The sequence below is a fragment of the Lasioglossum baleicum genome, unplaced genomic scaffold (genome assembly GCF_051020765.1).
Source record: "Lasioglossum baleicum unplaced genomic scaffold, iyLasBale1 scaffold1560, whole genome shotgun sequence".
Lineage (NCBI taxonomy): Eukaryota > Metazoa > Arthropoda > Insecta > Hymenoptera > Halictidae > Lasioglossum > Lasioglossum baleicum.
Window position 1 is genome coordinate 47 of NW_027470619.1, and position 23580 is coordinate 23626.

The 23580-nt window shown below is 41.0% G+C and overlaps 1 protein-coding gene across 1 annotated transcript; it reads right to left on the minus strand.

Annotated features, from left to right (window-relative positions):
* Positions 1-20900: 20900 nt before the first annotated feature.
* Positions 20901-22445, minus strand: LOC143220777 (ras-GEF domain-containing family member 1B-B-like). The gene is made up of 3 exons (XM_076446368.1): positions 22359-22445; positions 22038-22298; positions 20901-20939 (listed from the first exon to the last, which is right to left on the minus strand). The coding sequence occupies exons 1-3, from the start codon at positions 22443-22445 to the stop codon at positions 20901-20903; spliced, it is 387 nt and encodes a 128-aa protein (XP_076302483.1).
* Positions 22446-23580: the final 1135 nt, after the last annotated feature.

Sequence of the window (23580 nt, forward strand, 5' to 3'; positions counted from 1 at the left end):
CTTTTGGTCGCGAATCCTTCTCGTTCGACACCCTGCCGTCGAAGATTCCTTGCAGCCTGGACCAACGCCCGAAACTTCCTTACCCCCGCGATAATGGAGAGCAACGGGGGGTGGGTGGTATCTGGTTGGCGGATCGTAACGACCGAACGTAATTAGCTTTTTGAGGGGGCGAAAAGCGAGCGGAGGCTTCCTTTCATCGCGGAAGAAGGAGACGTCACTCGCAGATTATCTCTGTGGTAAATTAAGCCGGCGTCGGGGGTGGTATCGTTCATCTTCCGCCGACGTCGCCGTATCGGTGGCGCTTCTCTCGAACGGGCGCCGGCTTCGAGGCACCCACCGCATACCCGGCTCGAGTTTTCCGCGCTGACTTTCCACGCGAAACTCGCCCAACTTCCAACTTGCCCCAACGAGCAAGGAGAATATCCTGCCGGCTAAACGGTGGCTGCCGGGAGAAGAGGGTGGAGAAGCGAGGGGTTGTTGACGAGGCTGATTGTGAAGCATCGAAGTGCGTTCGGGGATCCGGGGTGAATTCTTCCAAGAAGGGATCGATTTTTGGATTTCCTCGACGAATCGAGATTCGTGAAACGGGTTTCAGGGCGGGATTACCGAGATGCAACTCGCTTAGTATCTTTTCACGGCGATGTTGGAATAGGGGATGGTGCTGTGGGTGGAATATATTTCTAGGTAGGGTTCAGTCTATTTTTCTTACTATTTATTTGTAAATTTGACAGTATCGTTTGTATCATTGGGTATATAATCAAATATCTTTGAATTATATCGATTGTTGCCAATGATGTTTTAGGGAAGAGCTAACGAACCCGATAGAATAATAATATGGTCGGAATTGATTGAATGTGGCCCTGAGTAAATGTCAAGAGTAGTTAGGACCCAGAACGAATGTAGGTAATGCTTATGGAAGTACATGGCGAATCCAAGGGCCCACATTCATGGGAAACGCGTGGATGAGAACGAAAGTCAGTGTGTGGAAGATTTAAATTGGAGTGTAAGGACGAAGGCTTTTTTAGTTTTCACAGCCAAACCAATTTTGGCATTGTCGTTCGGTCAATACATCTTCTCCGCACACATCGCATAATTTTCATCTAGCTTGAATTGCATTTTCACCTTTTCGATAGTAAAAGAGTAAAGTATGCCGAAAATGCTGCTTTCTATGTTCCATCTTTGATAGGGCACCAAACAAAGATTATTGCAAAGAATCAAACAAAATTTTTAACAAACAAGCCTTACTATATCAGCTGTCAAAATATATAAAGATTATGCGGAAGAAGTATGAAGTTGGCTATGAAAAAATACAGATTGGCCTTCTGTTGAGAAAAAACGAAATTACTTTCCGAACCCGATAGTTCTAAAGCAGTCAACAGTGTCAGTTAAGCGCGTAAATGTTTGAATAAATCATTCTGTTATTTAAAAATCTTCCTCTTCTCTGTCAATCACCCAACAATTCCTACAATGATATAAAAGAAAATAAAATCCTAACAATTTCCACGAAGAGATAAAATCCTCCGCGAGAACGATAAAAACGATCCAATTCGGGAAATTCGTTCCGGCTCCGAAGGGGATTAATCCAACTTATGTTCTGGAAATTGGCTCCAACAGTGGTCCCTAACGAACGGTCCGTTGAACGGTTCGCGAAGGGCCGATGTTTTTACGGTACATAACGCGGCCAGTGGACCGATGGTGGGGGGGTCAGGGGGTAGGAGTAGGGAAACAAGGCGCGAGCGCGACCGAACAGAAGCGTTAAATTTTCATTAACGAAAATTACGAAGCGGGGGCCACGCCGGCTGGCCGCTGATAGTTCCAGCAATTATTTTAAGCGCGGCCTGTATAAATCAGCTGGCCGAACCAAATGAACCCTGAATAGCAGCCCGCGTCGAATAGAGCCGGAGGGATATGTCCGCGGAGCGCGCCGGTTCGGTCTCGTAATTATAAAAACGAGAAAAAACGTTTAATGGTTTCCCTCGTTCCGCCTCGCAATTTGTCCGCTCCGGCGATAAAGTCGTACACGCTCGGCGATTCGTCGGGAAATGTCGCGGATCGTTCTGAGAAATAAAATTATCCAACAGACGCGCGCGCACGTTCTTCTGCCCCTATTTTTTCTTTCCAATTATTACGAAACATCTCGAGCTCGCGGCTCGAATTTAAATCATCGATTTTTCGCGCGAGATTGAAGATTTATCCTCATCGGGTCAACCCCCGAGACTTTTTCCCCCTACCTCGTACGAAGTATTTTAATTAATTTTAATTAATCCACGCTTCATCGTTATTTACTCGATATTTCTTTAACGCTTTGTAATTTTATTTTCGCCCCGCTGATTATTATCACGGGACATTGTTTTCCACCGTTCGGATTTGCAATGCGAATTTAAATCGTTAGCGTCTGATGCGAGCTTTTTGTTACCGTTTTTAATCCGTCAGAGGACACGTGCGAAATCTACGGAATTTATCAAGCTCGGGTACAGGGTTCTTACTTGATAAATCCCGACTTTGTACTCGTAACAGCCGTTCGTTAAATATTTCTCCAACGCTATGGTTTATTTAATTAAGAGGGAAGGATCGATTTTATGAAATTCAACGATCGGATATAACAAACACGAGTAAATACTCTTCGTAAATTTCTCCGAACCCGACGTGCAGGAAATTGCAGGAAAAGTTCCATTATATTCCGAGCATTTTTACAACCCCGCACCCTTTGATATCTAATATTATTTCTCATCTGCACCAGCCATAAATTCTCAGATTCCAGTTCCATAACTATTCCTTTAATCCGGTCGATCTTCCTTTATCCTCGAAACGCGACGGAAATACAAGTTCCGTGGCAGCTAGATAACCATAACTTGACATGTTAATTACGTCACACCGTCACATATATTCATTTGCGGGGATACATTCGCCGCGACCTTTTTATTGCGAGCAGCCCGGTGAGCCGGGATATTTATGGACATTTTTATGTATGGACCGAAACGACGCGAGATCCGACCGCGAATTCGCGAGGAGAGGAGAGGGAAAATAAAATAAAACAGAATGGGGGAAAATTTAATTTTATTTATCATAATGGCCGTTCCGTTTTAGCGCGATCGTTTAATCCAATCCCCGCGACGGGATCGCGGCACGATCGCCAGGGAAATATTTCCATTTAAATCGGTTCGTCGATACGATATCCTCGGAATCTCTGTTAATACCATTGTTACGAGGACGTGCAGTCATTTTTAACCTTCTTCGCGTTATTTCCATCGTTCCTCCAGAACCGGAACGCCATTTACGTCGAATACAGCCAGGTCTATAAAACGCCCAGGGACACGCGGATGAATTGTTTAAAAAAACGCCGGATCCGAAACGCGTCGTATACTTTTCAGATAACTGGTTATAGGCGTCCATGCCGGGTTTCCCTATCGTAAATCCCTGTAAATAGCATCGGGGTTGTTGTGCCTGGGATTTGTCGGTGACACGGAAGTATCGGAGAATACGGTTACTTTTATGGAATTCGGTTGTTAATTCACCGAATAAGCATTTGAGGAGGGCAAATCGGAATTTATCGCTTATCCGATAATTGCGAATTCTGGTGAGCAAGGGGCTGCATCGCGATTCGTTTAACTTCCATTTACGTAATTTTAAGGAAACCGCGTTTTAAACACTGATCACTGGATCGAACGGGAGAAAACATTCGTGCTTTCTGTGATCCATAAATACAGTAATTTTTACACAGCCTCGAACAATATTTTTCCTCGATTGTCCTCATTTCAGTAAACGACTTTCAAGTCCAATGTAATTTGTGTTTAATATTCGAGTACAAACGAATTCGTTCTGTATTATGTAAAACGGTCAATGTTTCGTGAAACAATGAGAAAGGAAATATTCTATAATCTCGCTATTTGAACGCCCATTTTGCATTCCTATTCAGAGGGAACAGTAAAACCATAAATCTATTAAACGTCAGACAATACTGTCATCGCTCGAAAACGGAATTTTCCATACTCTTTCTTGCATTTTAAAGGAGTTCCTTCAAATAATCGTCTGATAAATACACGACCGACAGATTGAACAGTCTATTATGCTTCCCTTCTGAAACGGGGCCCTTTCATTCCGTGCAGAATTGCATCGGGAAAGAGGAGCAGGACAACGCGAGAAGTCGTCCTCGCTGCAGGAAGTAATATCGCGAAAGAGTGACAGGAAGACGCGCGATATGTATCGACTTCTCTCTTCCCGTTTTTCCACGTTTTCCCTCCTCTTCCTCTCTGTTCCCTTTCTCCTACTTCCTATTCCTTTTTTATTTATTTCCACCCCTTCGGGGAAACGCAATCGTTGGAAGCAACGCGCGATTCGATTATTTCGCCAGCGTCACCGATCGGAATGCGATGTCCTCGTTTTTCTTCGTTCTGCAATAAATCCTCGACACAGTCGCTTTTTGTTTAACGCCGAATTCTTTGTTTTTCCCGGCTATGCGCGAATTTCGTTCGTCTTTGATTGAAACGTTATTTGCCTTTCTTTTTGCTTCTCAGCGAGAGTTCCACGACCTGGCTTTGTCTCGTCGCGCGAATTCCTCGAAAAATTGTCTGACGACCCGAGATTCGTCCTAAAGACGTCTCGATAAGTCGAATTAACGTATCGACGCTGATATCCGAGAATTATCCCTGAACGGTGGAGATTTATTCGGGTTTTATACTCTCAGATCTACCTCTTGTGAGATTCAGATGTTTCTACGCTTCAAACAGGAGATTCTGAATAAGAAATAATTTCAGTTTAAATTAAGAACGAACATTTACTACGAACACTAGTACCCTTCTCTGAAAATTAAATTAAATTTTGAGTATCAGATACAGATTAATTATTTGGTACCAGAGTTAGCTTCGAATTTGAATTAAAAATAAATCAAAATTTATTGCTTAATTGAGTCAACAAATTCCCGTTTATAATAATGAAATAAATTTTAAACACGAAGAGCGGGATAACTAACTTCCGAATAAAGAATAATATCTATCCCCTAACAAAAATAACCAACAAACACGCGATTTCGAATAACCGATAAATTCCCGTAAGCACACGTTCCCTGATAATTAAAACAAATTTCGAACACCGACGGCTATAATCGTATGGAAAAATCCCGAAAGGAGACGAATCTGCCACATCATTAAACCCTTCTCTGCCCCGACTGCACTCAGCCAAAAGTGAAACTGGCGCGAGAACGCGGCGCGTTCATCCGCGAGGAAGACTCTGCCCCAATTAAAAATCGCAGCTCGCAATGCTTTCTAATTAACTCGACGCTGATGTACATTTCAATCGGACCGGACGCGAAACTGTGACGTAAAAATTCAATTAAAGCATCCCCTTTGCATCCCCTGGCCCATCGGGTTCTGTCTCATCGTGCAACCCTCTCGCGGAAGCGTCCTCCTCTCGCGGAACGCTCGCCCGGCGACGCGAAAATTCGATTCCCGGCGATTCGTCACGGTTAACGCTGGTCGTCGCGGCGCCACGCTCGATTTACGAGGATTACAGACCGCTTATTGCCTGGCGCAACCCCCTGCACGGGGGTGAGAACGAGCTCGGACCGATCCGACGGGCCATCAACGCTCTCACGACCGTACGTCGTCGATGTCGTTTCGATGAAGAACGAAACAGGATGGCCGCCGTCGTAAAAGTGCCTGCGCCATGCCGAGCCATCGATCATTTCGGCTCGAACCTTCTATAAGGGATCGCAGTCGATCACTTTGTTTGTCCGGCACTTTCGTCACGCCTGATCGATCGCTTCTCCCTTTGATCTGGTTTCATTGGCTGACGAGGTAAGCGAATGGGCAGATTAGCGATTTTTGTTTTACGAGGTAAACGAAGTGGCTGCTGCTTTTCGGGGTGCAAGTTGTTTGCGTGTGTGTGTTTCTTGGGTTTGAATGAGAAGTGGGTAGTCAAGTTTGCCGAGGTGTCAATGTGTGCGGGAGTAAGGGTTGTAAGGACGAATTCAGCCAGAAAGGCAGCTTATGGCAATCAGTTTAAGCGAGTCAGAGTCGAAGCTTATGGTAGTCGGTTTGGGTTAGATGGTGGAATAACGTAAGACGTCTAATTAGAACGATTATAGTCACTCATCTATTTTTAATAAACACAGTCTTTTAATTATCTCCGAAAATAATTCTTTACAGGATGGATAGGATTTTATTATGGTTTGTTAGAGTTAGGACCCCGAATTGAATTGAAATGAATTATATATTGGCTTTGATATGATATACAATAAAAGAGGAATTTAGAAAAAAGAGTCGAAAGTTAGTGTATATTTTCCTTTTGTGAAGATCATTGAAAAATGCAAAATATACTTTCTTTTCTTGTGGAATTATTTTTTTTCTTGTATGGATTTCTCACGTTGAGATAAACAATATTTTATGAGATACTTTTAAACGTTTAATTTACAAATAACATTGGAAGTTTCTATTTTCGTTTTCTTTTTTGCAGTAAATTGATTCAACTTGCCGGTACGTAACCCTGAATGCCGGCTATTAAATATTTTTGGTATATAATATGCGTGATATCGAAATTCCATTTGTCACTTTTCTATTTAAGATGAAGTGAAATATGACTCACCGTTTTCTTCAGACGAGATATCGGAGACATGTTCAGGCCAGCGATGATAGCCATCAGGGAGTTGAAATTGCCGATGTTAAAGCACTCACGGGCGGTTTCGATCCAATATTCAACCACGCGGACGCGTTGTTTCTTTTTGCATGCTGCGAAGTGCAAACGTAATTGTTCGATTTTTAATTATCGTGAAATATCGTAGCCTGTGAAATTAAACTAGAAAATTCACGACTACGAAAATAGAATGCGTACATCGATCGTACGAAATTTGTTTACTCTCGACAGAAAAATTGTCGTTCTACAAATCGTCCCGCAACTCTCCTCGACGATCAATAACATATTCGTGTTTAATTACCTTGCATACTCAGTCGCGACGAAGTAACTCAGTCTATTAAACCACTGCACGTACGATTCAAGATTGCGCGTTTTCTTCATGTCCTTGAAACGATGTTTCCAAATGAGGTGATTCCTGCTTAGAATAAAATTCCACGAAAAAATTAATTACTATTGAAATTCCAAAACAAAATTTCGAAAAGAAGAGAAAGAAAGAGATTTTAAAAATTAAAAACAAGACGGAAAGAATCTACTAGAAAAGAAAAAAAAATATCGACATAGTTACTCGTGATACTTAAAATCATAGATTAATAAGAAGAAAAATTTTCTAAAAGGACGAGGAATAATACCGTAGCACCAAAGGTTCACGATCAAAGGGAAAATGGGGAAAAAGCAAAGAAGAGAAAAAATTGATTGAAAAAAAGAATCTAGAAAATTATTCATACGTACTCAAATTCCTAGGTTAATTAACAAAAATAAAAGTGAAGAAAAGAAGAGGAATAATACTATATCGTTAGAGGATCGTTATCAAAGGGGAAATAAAGAGAGAAAAAAAGGGGAAAGGAATTAAAAAGAGGAGAAAGGAGAAAGATGATAGGTTCAAAGGGTCACGTCCAGAGGGAGAATCGTTTGTACAAACCTTGGCGAAGGCTTGGACGAATTCTTCGGGGCCGATGTACGAGAGCCTCTCGAGTTCCACGTGGGTCAATTGCTGTGCCAGGACCGTGGCCGACGGACACAGCTCGGTGATGTCCACCTGAAAAACGAGGTGACAGTTCCATTCGGTTCGAGTGTCGAAGAAAGCGTCGCCGGGAAATCGTGCAAGAGGCTGCGCAGGGTCGCGATGAAAGGGTGGCGTGAAGGAGAACTCGATTCACGGAAAGACAGAAAGCGGAAACGGACGGAAGCTGTGCGGAGTCGTACAGCGGTCGTGACGCCCTCCTCTTTTCCTTTCCAATTTCACGTGCTCCTGCTTCGTCGAGCAAATTCCACCGGTTCTTATCTTCGGCGAACACCGTCCCAAAGTGGCTCGGCCACGGCGTCGCGGACGCTCTCGGACGCTACGGCGATAAAGATCTGGCGACCGCGGTTATGGACGGTGTCGTTCCACAGCGCCATGTTTCGAAAACCATTCCGGAAACGTTCGAAGCGATTCGCTATGATCCTTGTTTCAACCGCAATAACCTTTATGGCCAGATTTCGTATTTACCAGAGACGTGTTTTATAGAGGGTGTATTTTAAGTTCGTGCTTAAGGAGACCATAGTGATTTTGAATTAGGACGAGAGAATCATGAGGAGAATGGGTAGATTATAGGTTTATGCGTCTTCATCGCGCGGTTGCGAAGGTGAAAGGATTATTGCAGATTTAATACGCGATTCAAATATTATTGCAAGTATGACGTTCTATTGCCAGTTATAGAGCGGCGATTAATCAATTTGATTGATTCTTAAATTTTGAATAGAAAATAATTAAGCGTTCGATTGCTACAAATTTTATTGACAGTTAGTAATTTAGAATAATGAGAATATGTCAGAGAATTAATTACTATACATGAGTTTATTATAGTAATAACTTCTTCTAAAAATTAAATTTTCGAAATGCAATGGAAATTATTCCACAACAGACGAATCTTCCTAAAAAATAATTATTTCTTCACAAAAAGACAATTAAAATAATAGCATTCTTCATCTTCTTCATAAAAAATTGTCAATAAATACGAACTCTGAGGCATAATCGTAATCTAATCGGGGAAAAGGACGATTGATCGTCGGTTAAACTCGAAGAGGAAGAATTCGAGCAGTGAAATAATTTTCCCAGCATGAGCCATACGTTTCCAGTATAACGCCGGTACACTCGTGCACACGTTCGAAGCCACTGTAATTATTTATGCTCATCGTCGCCATTGTAAACGCGGCTCACGGATGAAAGGAATAAGTCCGACAGACATTTCAATTTGAATCGAACGCGCGACCATTCATATCCGCCCTCTAGGATGAAACGAGCCCCGGAAAATTTATATTCTCGTGCTCAACTTGTCCCTCGAAATAGCGTCCCGGTCGCTGCAAACACTGACCCATATCACTGTGTGCTGCCGGCACGAAAAACGACGAGGTCTCGTCGTCGACCATCTCGTCTATTATTCATACTATTATTGGTGCTTGCCTTTTGTCCCATTTGTTTCCCTTTTCGATTCCATTCCGCGTTTCCCTATCTCGTGAAGCAGTCTAACTTTTCCTTCAACGGTTCTACGAGTGTTTTCCGCGAGGCGACTGATCGATGGACGTCGATGGAATGTCGGGTGAAATTTTTCAAGGTTGAAACTGGCGACTTATGTTGCGGGAAAATATCGCGAAATGAATTCATACGAAAATCCATTAAGACGAGCGAAAGTTGGAATTTTAAATCACGCGATAATATGTAAATATGATATATCGCAGATGAATTCATCTTGTTGAATTATTATCTATTACGACGAGCGAAATTTGCGATTTTATATCACGCGATAATTTGCAAATATGATTGCCGTTTGCAAATATATCCGGACATTTTGCTTCTCGAAATAGTCGGAGGTTTTCGAGTAATTGGCCCTTTGTTTGACTTAAAACAGTCTGGATAAATTAGCAGCGCGATATTCAGTACGAAAATGGATCGTAATTATTCTGCCTCGACATTTTGATAATTTTTCACCGCGCACGTTAAAGAATTACGAGCAGTTAAAAATGACAATTAACGCGGTCAGATTACGTAAAAGTAATTGCTCGGGGTACCATAATTAGCCGGCTGTTATTCACGTTTCAACGAAATATATGGGAAATTGCCGGTAATTGCGGTTCCTGGTAACAATCAAGCAATCACGGAATGGAAAATCTTTAACCACCATCCCTCGCGTCGTTCTAAATCTCCAAAAAATTCTAATCATACATAAACTCTTGCAAAAATATGTACTTCAAGAAGCGCTTAGTGTGAGTCAATATTTAAATATACAAAACATGGAATTTATATAATATTTACATAATTATTAAATTTAACACTATCTTTTTCCTTATTTAATAATAATCCATTGTTTTTTTCCGATTTATTAAACTATTTATTACCAAATTGTATTACCAAATGAGTTCAGTTTCACTTGAAAAAGTATGTACTTCAAGAAGTGTTAGTGTGAGTCAATATTTAAATATACAAAACTTGGAATTTATGTAATATTTAAATAACTATTAAATTCAACACTATCTTCTTCCTTATTTAATAATAATCCTTATTTTATGCGATTTATTGAACTATTTATTACCAAATTGTATTACCAAATGAACGTCAGTTTAGCTTTCGTTCCGCGAAGGTACAAAAAGCGCAAAACACATACAGTTTGAAAGGGAAAAAAATTCAACACACCCACCGGCTGTATGATTTCGCCATCAATATCTATTTACTTCACTCCAGTCACTTTCCTCCAATTCTCCGACTCACGAATCTCATTACAGCTGCCTAATCTCTAAAAATCAAGACCCTCGAGTTTCCGTCCCCGCGTCTTGGCCGCTCATCAATCAAAATTTCCCCGATTCTCGAGTCACCTGCGCCCTCGCGACTTCCGCCCTAAAGCCCGGCTCTCGAGGGGAAAAAAGGCAGTCGTTCCAGCGGCACCCAGTCCATAGCCGACAGTTTTAAAGCGGCGAACCCACCCCTGGCACTCCGACGAAACACGTCGCGCCGTTTTTCAGCCGCGACGAAAGTAAGGAACCCGGTGGCGGTTCGAGTCGGGAACCAGCGAACCGGGTGATCCGGTTACGACGCCGAGCGCCGTTCCAGCGGCCTCCGTTTCCTCGAATTAGATCGTCGATCGAATTATCAACGAGCAAGGCGGGCCGATATGACAGCGGTGGGAACGATTCCCGACGAGCAGACAGCATTGATTCCAACTGCTCGTGGCAAACAGAGCGCGAGCGAAACGTTTTGATTTACGTGCAAATTCTACCCTTGTGCCCGCTTCCTCTCCGATAAAAATGCCGCGCTCAATGACACGTGAACCGGTGCACCGCCAAACAATGGCGATGCGGGTGTGCAAAGAACGATGACTCGCGATTAGAATATGCCAATGGATTCACATCGATTTGCATCCAAAAATCGTTTCGGCTTCTGGTTTATTTTTAATTCGTCTCCGCGCCGCGAGGTGCCATTATAGAAAGAATAGACCGTGCTGAAATTAACCTTTGTCGTCTCCGATTCGTATTTTCGGATTACGTTTCTCGCCTTTCCGATGTCAACAATCGCTGAAACTCTTTTTAACGCGGTGTTTAATGCTTTGAAAATTATTATCAAGAGATAATTGTAACTGATATGTGTTAGAAACGTGTTGAACTATTTTTGGTACTGTATGTAAGTTAGACGATTTTGCAAATATGGGTATAATTGAAGTGGAGTATGTATTACAGTGTAAATTGATCGATCATTCAAAGCATTATTCCAAATTAACCGCATTCCGAATTTATGCGAATATTCTGCTGTATCAACAATCGCATAATATTACTCCTCTAGCTGTTAGTTAATATTCCACGATCTATGCAAATATGGTAAATCAGTGGTAAACTGACTATAACATTGCACTAAATTTATATTTTTTTCCTTTTTTTTATTTTTAATTTCAAATTAAACTCTCCATACTCGTAATAGTTACTGTAGGATTGATATCGTAGTAATTTACTTGGAAATTTTGTTTGGAAAATCGAGGAATTTTGCAAATTCATACGATTGTATCAGTTTTTAAGATTCTTTCGGAACAACTTCTCTCAGACAACGAGCGAACTCAGTCACGTATCAGGGGTAAACGAAAGAGAATCAAGGTTCGTGCTAAGACTGTCGAGGCAATGCTGAGTTTAGTTGTTCGAATTAAAGAAAAGTGCAGCGAAAGCCGTAAAAATATCAACGGCGAGATACTCTCGCGAGTTTCATTGCGAGCACTGTCTTGAAATTGGCGACGATGCTCGATGGTGAAATTAAAAACGGTATCGTCCGTAGTTTCTCGTTATACGTGCGCGGGGATGCGAGGATTTTTGAAGGAATTGAAAGCTTTATTACCGTCCATGAAAATGAAATTAATTCGCAGCGATGCGTCATGTTCCCGGTGAAAGATATAGCCGAGAGTTAATGTCAATTGAATCTACAATTTTTCGAATAATTTTTAATCGCGATAAAAGCATCGTAGCACTCTCATTCCCGACATTTGCATAATGATTTCAAAATTCGAAAATAAACGATTATTGGGAATATATAAACATACCGGTATTTATCCCTTCGAAATTATTTTCCTTTTTGCAACATTTTGTTTCGAGATCATTTCGCGAAATTACACGTATCAAATACGAGGAACGAAAAATACGAATATGGTGGTTAACGAAATTCCAGTAGCAAATAAATCGTTAATAAATAACGATAGGAGGCACGTAAAGATAAATATATTAAACAGAAAGGAAAGGTAGAGAGTTTAAGACCCAAAAACATGTACCTCGTTGTCTAGGGAATAGGATATAATCCTATAATTACTATTCCACGAACACAGAGTCATCGAACGACAAAATTTCCAGCAAGTTTCAAATTGCTCGAGTTCGCTGAACGATAATGTTTGCGCTGTTCAAAGAAACCTCGTGGAAGACATTGCGCAAACCCCCAGCAAATCGTGATATGCAACCAAACACAAGCACCCCCGGGACTACCATAGTTTCTTGTATCGCGATAATTAATGATGGCTTCGAAACGGCAATGTATATCAAAATTGAGAAGCGTCGCCACAACAATTTCATCCAATTTTCGTTATTTGCGGCATCGGTCGATGAACGTGGCTTGATTAAACACGGTCTCCACATCTGGCGTGTCTTAAGCAGCGTTTCGAGTGCTTTTTACAAATAATTATCTTGTATTTCTTCTTCGCAAAGAGTTACACGATTTAAAAATAAAATTCCGATACAGAATAAGATTTAAATGCATAATATTTTGGGGGATTTTTATACGACGCCCAATGTGTTTTTATTTGAGATGTATAAAGAATATAAATGTTAGGATAATATTGTTGATGCCGAGAGAAACAAATTGTTGCTCGTTTGGAGTTGAAACTTTGCAACTGACGTAACGCCATCTCTGAATAATATTAATCGCGGAATTTTGTACTCGAATTTTATACGAGTTTTGATAATAACAATTGCTTTCCTGTTACGATAAGATCGATATGAGCAAGTTGTAAACAGCTCAAATTTGTAAAAATATGGAAAAATAAAGGGAACGGTTATTTTCATTCGTTCGATAGATCTTGTACAAAATAAACACTTCATACGAACGCATAATTGTCGAAAATTTGACTATTTGAAAACGCATCGCAATTGAAGCTGTCAATTAAATGAAAATTAAAAATCGAAAAGAAGAGCTCTTTTTAAATAAACTAACACCCATCGAAAAGTTACAAATTTCGGCTACAAAAATCTCTATTTTTTAAACAGCTAAAATTTACGATCTTCAAATCCTCGAAATAAAAGTGAAATAAAGAATAAACAAATAAACAAAAGAGCACGAAAATATATCAAAACAGCGACAGACAATCGGACTACAATATCGGTCGCATAAACCTACAATCCACCTGCGAATTTCTCTAAATAATCCAGTTACAAAAGCCACGAAAGCAGTACATGAATCACTATGGACGTCGCGCGTAAACGAGCTTTACCCAGTTAGTCAAAACGGTTATTACTTCCGTCGTGTAGGACAAGCCCGATAGGGTGTCGAGGAAATAACAACCTAGCGAATTGTCCGCTATTAATAACAATAATAATAATAACAGGTGACTTGCGCGCGATTACGCAAAACCGTCGGTGACACGGCTCGATCATTTAAAAGCGGCCATTAAATTCGCCGTCCACATCGGATACAACGGCGCCGTGTAACGGAGTTAATACGGATTTTAACGCGTATTATCGTTATCAATTAAAACCCCGTTATCTACGGTAACAACGTTAACGCGCGCATTTAAATACAACCCGATAGCGAGCGGAAGCTGCGTTTCGAGGGCCTTTGTGTTTGTTCCGCCGCCTCCGTTGGCCCCCACCCGTCATTACGCGCAAGAAAATGTAATTAAAAGCTTTGTCCCGCTCGCGAAAAGCAGAAAGACGGATTTTCCGCCAGTTTTCCCCGGCCCCCAGCTGCGTCGCCAGCCGCCCTGCGTTGCAATTAAAAACGAGGCCTCGATTCTGCATTGATAATTCGTCGAAGAGCTTCTGCCAGTGTGTAAGGGGTTCATGTTGCAAATGGGGTGAAAAGGGAGGATGATGATAAATCGTTACATGTTTATGCGTTTACTTGGTAGCAGGGAAAATTTTGGACGAGTTCGTAGAAAATCGAGTGTGAGAGGAAACGTTTATAGAAATAATTGCGAGTTTGTAAATTGTCGATGGGTGAAGAGCGATTTTGGAATTTTTGAAATTTCGTGTTACAGACGATTTAAGGGAAATATTGTTTATTTATTCGAAATTTATTCGAAATTCGGTTGTTCCATCAGTAGCGAAGGATGAAAAAAATGAAATAAATGTTATTGTACGGAATAATCGTAAAAGTTTCAGTCTTCCTATCTAAATAATGCGGATACTACGAAACAAACAGCAACTAAAATAACAAAAATAAAAAGTGGAAAACGAAGATTTTAATTAAAAAGGACAGTGTACGTTTCGTAATTCGCGAGCTCTGCATGTACCTATATTCAACATTTTTTTTGCAAGAATTTCATTTCGCTGATGTCCAGTTTAAATTAATCCGTAAGTTATAAAGTAGCTTATTTTAAGAAAAAGCAAGAATTCATTTCTTCGGTAATTCAAAGGAAACCTGGCTTTTATAATTTTACTCTGTCAAAGAAACAAATTAATCTTCCATGCGAGAATTTCAATTTTATATTAATCGCCAATTTTAGAACTCCGAAAATTTCGATTACAGGTCGGTCCGTTATTTCGCGATTTTCATATTTGTTTATTTCGTATAATTTCGCATTTCCAGCATTCGAGAAAGTTATTCGAAACGAAAATATATTTCTAATTAAACCGAAACGTATTTTCCAAGCTAAGCTTCGTATCTCTTATATAAATGGAAATTGCAACTCAGAAGTTTCGCTTTTTTATTCATTTCCAACCTTTCATTCCAGTGTTTTCATATTTTTTTTTTTTCTTTACTGTCACGGAAGATAAAATACGAGTCACGGGCGAAATCGAGTGCTCCGAACCATTAAGAGTCGGCGAATAGCAATAAAAATCTCCGTCTTGCGAAATCGTAAGTTGCAATTTTTTTCTCTCTCTTTTTAAAATATCAAACTCGGAAAGCGAAGTTTCCAGGCGAGCAACTGTTTAAATGCAATAAAGGGTCCTGATTGAGAAGCCCGGTGTGTTCGTTCGAAACTTTCCTTCTGCCAAGAGAAAAAGATTAAACGTGTAGTATTGGGCTTGCGAGCATTTTCGTGTTCCCGGAACACATAAAAGAAGTCCAATCAATTCAGGGTGCGTAATAAACGCGAGAAAATGCTTGAAATGTCAATTGACCAATCAAAATATAAAACATTGCAATTGTAGATCAGGAAGAATTCGAAAGAACATCGAAAATATCGATTAAAAACAATTATTATATATGTACAACGTTTCTTTATGTTATATAAATGAAATTGGTACAAAATAACATTTCTTTTCACAAATTTTCCATGTCGAATAAGAGCCGAGTAGAGATTTACTTCCAAGAAGATGGAGAAAGTTTTCCTTTGGTGAAGGGAAATAAAAGCTTCGTATCATAACTGAATGACAATATATCCAGGATAAAATATTCCGTATAATAAATTCCTCGACGCGATAGACGGGTTTCCCCACGACGCCGATTATGCAAAAGGTTAAAATATTTAAGTTGAATAGATTAAAGAAAATTCGATACTACTTTTCCTCTTATCTTACATCGCATTAAAGATAGGAACTAAAACTTCTTCACTTCTGTTAATAATATTCCGCTTTTTCTCCCCCTTATCCTTACCATCCTCTTATAATCCTCTTAAAATTTCCTTCTACTAAATAACGGAATAGAAGCTGCAGCTCTGCCAGGCAATATTAAATTCTTGTTACTTTTAAGGGAGATGTGCGGAGCCTTGTATGTAAATTAATTTCCGCAACCACGCGATTAAAATTGCGAATAGATAACGGATTCTCTATAAATATTTACACGGAGAACACTGTAGCAAGATCCAGCTGATTTCCAGGATATTTTAGCCCTAAACTTAGTTGGTAGTAACCTTATTAGTAATAAACAAAATTAACATCTCACCTATCGGTATTTTATCGGTTCCAAAATTATTTTTGGGAATAATTCGAAAAATATGTCTACAATTCCTTGGAAAATAAATTTGCAAAAATTGTTTTCCATATTATTTTAAATTATTTTCTGCGAGAATGTCTACATCATTAAATCTGAAGATTAACTTAGGAATTCTCAATAAATATTTTTTTAATTATCTTGAATTCTCAATAATTATTGACATCATTTAAGAACGATGATATTGACACATTCGATACGAATTCTATCGAAACAGGAAAAATAAAAATCCAACGTGCACGTGTCTGTAGATATTCCTCGAGACTTTGAAACACGGTTCAAAAACTACCACGATACTTAAACAACCATACTTCAACAGAGAGCCCAAGAAAGAAACCATTACGACATAAAAGGCTCGATGAACCGATAAATTCCACCTAAATTCCTTCCAAATTCCACGAAAATTCCTCTGAAATTCCTGCTAGATTATTAACTTACATCATGATCTATCTTCTCGTCCAGACGGTCGGCATCTGCGACGCGACTAATTCAAAATGGCGGACAACCGAAGGCCGGATCGCTGGCAACATGGCGGCCGGCCGATATAGGACCGTTCGCAATCGAGTAGTTTCCGGCCTTCCACGCTTAGAACTTTCCTTGACAGCGTGGAGTACGACGTAAAACGAGCACGGGGGTTGGGGTGAAAAAAGTGGAAAAAGGGAAGGACGAAGCGGCGCGTCGACTGGGTGGAATGAAAAAGAGATTAAGGGCGTATTATTGGTTTCGCGAGTTACGGCGCGCTTCTTGAGAAAGTTCAAGCGAAGCTGTCGTCGCGGCACGTCGCGGGAACGAGTTCAAAAAGCGCGGCGAACTTCCACTTTAATAAGCCGGAGCTTCCTAAGAGCTCGACCCGCCCGTTTCCTTATCTATCTTCTTCTTCCCTTTTTTCTCTCCCTCCCCGCCCGACCTATATTTTTATCGCGCTCCTCCGACTTCCCGCATTTTCGATGCAATTCCGACGTAAACCCTGGGCCGCAGATATGCAAGCACCATGCAAATACTATTTCGCGACGGGAAGAACCCGCGGAATGTTCTTCCCGTTCGACTGATCTTTCCTCCCTTTTTTCCCCTTCTTTTCAGGACCCTAGGTGTTGCGAAGCTTTTTTCCCGGTGTATATCGGTCAAAGAGGAGGAATTTTAAGTAGTATTTTTATGACGATGCTTTCGCGAGAGACGCACTGGGACAGGAGCTCGGATTTAAACCGATTAAAATGGCTGCCTTGGGATAAATAATTTCGAGAAAGACTGGATAAACGTGGAGATTATGTTTGTATTTATATGATTAATTTTGCTTTGATCGTTTGTGAAACATCGGGAAATAAGAAGTCAATGAAATAGAAAATTATAGTGTTAGATATGAGAACAAAAAGTGGTAGAGGATAGGAAGAAATTAGAAAATTCAGAATTTTATTCAGAATATAAATAGTTCGATAATGAACTAGGAAATATTGACTAAGAACGACATTGATTTCCCGATGTCTCTTTCAATTATCTCGATTATTAGCCGTATTTGGTGTCAAAGGAAATGGAATAAATAGTATCGTGTCACATTTCATAAAGATTCCATATTATTCTGCATTCCCGTGTGTCTGAATTTTAATATTTATCCTGCATGTCATGATTTTAATATTTCTCATGAAAAAGGCAGAGCGAGAGAGAAAGAAAGGGAGACAGATATCTCACCGAACGCACACAATATCCCTTTCTCTGCCTGTTGTGGGCACAGGAAATTGCGTTCACATTAATTTTTCCATGTATACGAAATAAACGCACCCCCTCGGAGAGGTGCACGTTATATCTATCGTAACAATTTCCACGGAATCAAAGAGGCGGGTTACGAGATGGTTATTTGGAAGGAATATTAAAGTTGCCGGTTGAAGAAGCTGCTTTCAACAATTTCCGGCAACTTTTGATAGGCAATGGAGCAATTTCATCCACGTTTAGATGAGGATGTTATTTATTATGCCCCAGGAAATTTATCTCCCTTTGATCATAAAGGACCGTACTATTATTCATTCGTCCGGGATAAAATATGCGTTTAATGCCACCGAGAAGATGAAAGATATTCGATGTTAGAGATAGCGATAGTTTATTGCCGTCGACCCACAACTATTTATTAATTTCGAGAAATGAAAGTAAATACCGAACGGTGTTTGAATGGTGTTTCAGTAACTCCTGCACTTACTCCGTCCATAACAAAATTACAAACATTTGAATTAATTTAAATTCAAGCAAAAGCTTTAAATTCAGAGCTAAAAAGACCAAAGAGTTTAATAGCAATGATAATTTTGGAATATTGGAACGGAAATTACAAATTATAGAAAATTATCTGTAAATACTATTAATAAAACGATGAAACAAAAATTTTAGAAAATGTTATTCGTGTTCAAAACGTTATTGCTTTGCAGATTATTAGAATACCAACGTGTTAATTATTCAAATTACAAGTCACACTACCTAATCACCATACCTAATATATCAGAGCACCAAGATACCAAACTACCAAAGCACCAATCCATTCGAACCCTAACATCCGAACCCCTAAGTCCGAGTACCACAACACCGAGTTATCTCGATTTCAAGATATCGAAACATCAAGATACCAATGCAGTCAGCAACCACAGCATCTCGTGCAGAGGGTTTCCGAACCAAGATTCCCCTATATCAAGATGTCGACGCATCAACCCTATCGATTATCGAACGCCTTCTCTCACTCCGTTGCAAATTCACAATATCCACCAGTATTCCACCAGGCCGCATATTTCGGCATCAAGGATATCCGAAACAAAGTACCACTGCAACCCTATCGAATATCCCGACCACAGGCAACATTCGCCAGCGTGTTGATCGCCTAAATCTTCCCCTTTTCCAAATCGTCGGCCAAAATGGAGACGCGCTCGTACTTAACCGAAAGCTGACCGGAAGCCCCGGGCCGTGTATATCGAACGAGCGCTAACCGAGGCAGGAATCCTGAAAGTGGTATCCGAAACGGGTTTGCAACGCTGAAGCGACAGCCGCAGAACGAAACAATTGGGCGATGCGGTAATTTCTCCGGCCGCACGATCATCGATGAAGCTTGTAGCGGTCGCAGCTCACGCAATTCCGGCCTGATTAGCCGGCGCGCGCGCGCGTCCCATGCGCCGGCATATTTAACTAACTAATGCAGTTGCAAATTAGCTATTAGTAGGTGTTACACGCGGCGGCAGATAGGCGTAGGGTAATCAAATTAAATGGAATAGTTACTGTCTCCCCTGTCTGGCGACGGGGCGGGCACCGGAGGAAACTACATAACCCTGTTAGCCTAACTGCGCAAAGTGCACGCGCTCGTACACGCTGGGATAACGCGCGCGTGCCCGCTGGAACGCGTGCATTAGCACGCCGAATGCGAATAACATGTATAAACAGGCATGATGCATAGGCGAAATCTCCGTGGATCCCTTGGGGATGTTATCAGTATCGCGTCTCCGCGTCCGGGAAAATATCGAAACGTCTGTCAAAGGGGAGAACGTGGCTGGAAAATCGAGTTCGACGGGGAATTGCTCGATGCCGGGAAAGGAAGCTATTTTAGTTTCTCAACGCCGGAGAAGTATCACCTCCGATGCGTCTACGGGCACGTACAAAGTGTACGCAAATTCGATTTACGACGCTGGCGTATCGGAAAATTTCTCTTGAGATTAGGGCTACGGGGCGGCGAGACGCTGGCCTTCCGATTTGACGTTTCTCCTTTGGAAATTCGGGGAAATAGAGTATTACGAGTTGTTAATGTCGCGATACGATTTCATTCGGTTATTGGAATTAAGTTACGCGCTTTGCGTTTCGAACTCGCCAATTGGCGCGATGATAATTTGAAATGTTTCTGGTTTTAAGGACACGAGGAAGTGATGCTTCCAAGATTTCTCGATATAAATACATCTCGATTCGCTCATATAATAATTGACCTATTTTATATTATTTTTGTAGATAATCATATGTATATAGAACTGTAAGCTTTCATAATTAGAGTGGAAAAAGCGATACACGGTTATTCATAACCATAAATGAGTCAAGAAACTGCATAGCAACAATTTTATATTTTATTATTATTTATCAATGATTATCTTTATTTTAATTACTCGCATCATCGTTCATAATAATATTATCGACTTAGCTGCTAATTCGAGATTGAGAAATACCCTTAACTTTAGTTCACAAGCCACGTTCTCATTCTCAGGAGTACACGAAGCAAATTGCAGCGGTGTGTCGATACTTTTGGAATCGAAGATTTAATTAGGGACAAGGAAGGGATGTAAACGTTTACAGAGGATTGGGTAATCGTGGTAGACGTGTGTGCTGCCGATGCAAATGCTAGAAGAGCGTTGGTATCGATATAAGCACAAAGGACATGGCGAGCCATTTAAACGGAAACAAGGACCGCATGTAACGAGGACCGAATTGGTGCACGAAACGAACGGAAGGCGGGTCGAGCAAGTACCATAGACGGAATATTATCGGTTCATTATACAGAAACTTCTCCGCGGCAACAGTTAATCGAGTAATCGTTGCTAAACTTTATAAACACGGCGAAGTTAGTGGGGCGTGTTTACAAACGAATTGGTGCTTATCGCGCTCGCCAAGTTCCTTACAATTACTGTAACGGATTTTCCTGGCCATACTTTGGTATATCCTACTGTTTACAATTATTCGGCAACATCGGTCTCAAGACAAGTACGTCTCAAGACGAGCTCATGCACCGATTATTGCATTCTTAGAATTTTTATTATACGTTTAAATTTTGATTCCGAATATCTCGAAACACTTTGCTCGGTTTATAATATTAAACGCCGGTAAAAGATACGGAAATTATCATAAATTAAAGGAGAAACGACAAACACCTAATGTGGAAAGTGTAAAAAAACCTCAACAGAGTTAACATGAAATATAAATAAAAGAAAAAACGGATAGACCTTTCTTCAGTTCAACTATCTCGATCGAATTTTATAATTTTCTTCTCACTTACATACATACATAATTATCTAAAGCAAGGATTTTTTTAAATTTCTTAATCAAAAGTTTCTCGTCCAAGTTCAGACCTGACTAGTCATCAAACTTCCTAACTATCGACTGAAATCTATACCATGTCCGAAACGAATGGCTAAGTTTCCCAGAGTCTCGCGTGGGTAGTTTGGAAAGGACTGAGGCCCGATTTAGAATTAATACGATATTAATACGATAGGGAAAAAAAGGATAAACCTTCCTTCAGGCCATCAATTTTATAATTCTCTACTCACTTACATACATAATTATTTAAATCAGGGATTAATTAAAAATTTCTCGTCGAAATGTAGACCTGTCTAAACACCAACTCCCTAATCATCGACTGAAATCTATATTATGTCCGAAACGAATGGAAAAGTTTCTAAAAATCTGAAGACAGTAATTTGGAAAGGACCAAGACTCGATTTAGAATTAATACGATATTTAATACGATAGAAAAAAAGGATAAACCTCCCTTTAGTCCATCAACAGTCTCGATCGAATTTTATAATTTTCTCCTCGCTTATATATATACAAAATTATCTAAAGTAGCAATTATAAAAAATTTCTCGTCGACGTATGGACCTGTCTAATCACCGAACTCCCTAATCATCGACTGAAATCTATATCATGTCCGAAACGAATGGCTAAGTTTCCCAGAGTCTCGCGAGGGTAGTTCGGAAAGGACCGAGGTCCGATTTGGGATTAATACGATATTAATACGTGTTTCTGGGGTATGTACACGAACCTGCGAGAGCTGCTCTGTCGTTGCCTCGGTCGCCAGTCTAGCCAGACCCTCCTCGTACCTCTCCAGGGCCGTCAGTCTGAGCAGCAAGTTTTGCAGCAATGCCGAAACTTCCTGCCTGGCCGCACCGTCGACCGCAGCGACCTTCTGCGTGATGGACTTGACGTGGCCCATCACCCTCTCGTCCCGGAAGTCGTACGGGAATGTTTCCGTCCATTCGGCTAGCAGCTGCACCAGTCGCGGCACGAAGCGTTGCAGACGTTCCTGGAACACGCCACACAGTTTTCACCAACCTCTCCTCTTTCTCCCTTTTTATTAGTTCACTTCCTCGTACACGCGTTGCCAAACAAGTTTTGGATGAGGCGAGGAAATGGGAACGCTAGAGAACACGCGGAATGAATCTCGCGGCATTTTTCAGATCGATGGCAGAGTGCTAGGGACTGGGTTAATTGGAACAGAAGAGAGAAGAGGGATACCTCCGCTTTCCACTAAGATGATTGGTTAGCTTTTCGGAATAATGGTTTGCTAGATATTCATTTTGGCGAATACGGAGAAAATCCCGTTGGTCGTTGTTTACGAACTTTCCTCGGAATTTTTTAGATTAATGGTAACGTTGCACGGACTGGGTTAATAGAGGGATCTCTTTCGGATGATTGGATATACTCTCCGGGTTTAATGGTTTGGTACATATAAATCGCGATGAACCGAGTAAACATGCGATTGGATTATGATGTCCGACTAATTTCGAATTTATCCTAATTTGTAATATCCATTAGGTGATTATCGTAGAATTTACTTTATTATCACTCTCAGCCTCCAAAAAAAAAAAACAAAAACGTTATTAACTCCCACCTAACTCGTAAGGCAACAATGAACCTTCTAACATTCTTCCGTGTTATGTAATATTTAATTTCTTAAACCCGTCTCGAGGAAAACACGCCAATCTATATATTCGACGAGCGCCGTATCTCTGCTCTCTTTCGTATCACTGGAAGCTACGAAAGGAACAAAGGGGAGCAGGAAAAGTGAAGAACCCGAAACGTAACATAACCGTAAATCACGGGAAGCGATTCTCCGTAGCGAAAATTGGGAACAAAGAAGCGAAGAAGAAGAAGACGGCGACGGGAAGAAGAGAGCGGGCTCGCCGAGCTGGAAATTCATTTGCAGAGCGAGACATTTCTGGCCTGGATACGCGCGTGCTCGTTATTACAAGGTGGAACGAGAGCGAGCGTGCCAGGGTGATTCTCCGAGGGGGTGAATGCGAAAAGGGGGTCGAGCCTGCGAGACGATGAAACGATAATGCACGCGGTGGCCGTAAAGTGCACGCCCGGAAGGCTCTCGGTGGGCTTTTGTGGCAGGCTGGATTCGTGGGCTCACCTTGCCACCCTCTCCATTCAGGTTTTTGCTGATGCTCGCAGAGGGGCGCAGACCTCGCCCAGGAGCTCGTGCGGCTTGATGAAGAGCCTGGCGCTCAGCAAAAAGGCGAAGAGGTACGCCCGATCGGGATAATATTCTTCGGTGGGCACCATATGCTGCACCAGGCTTC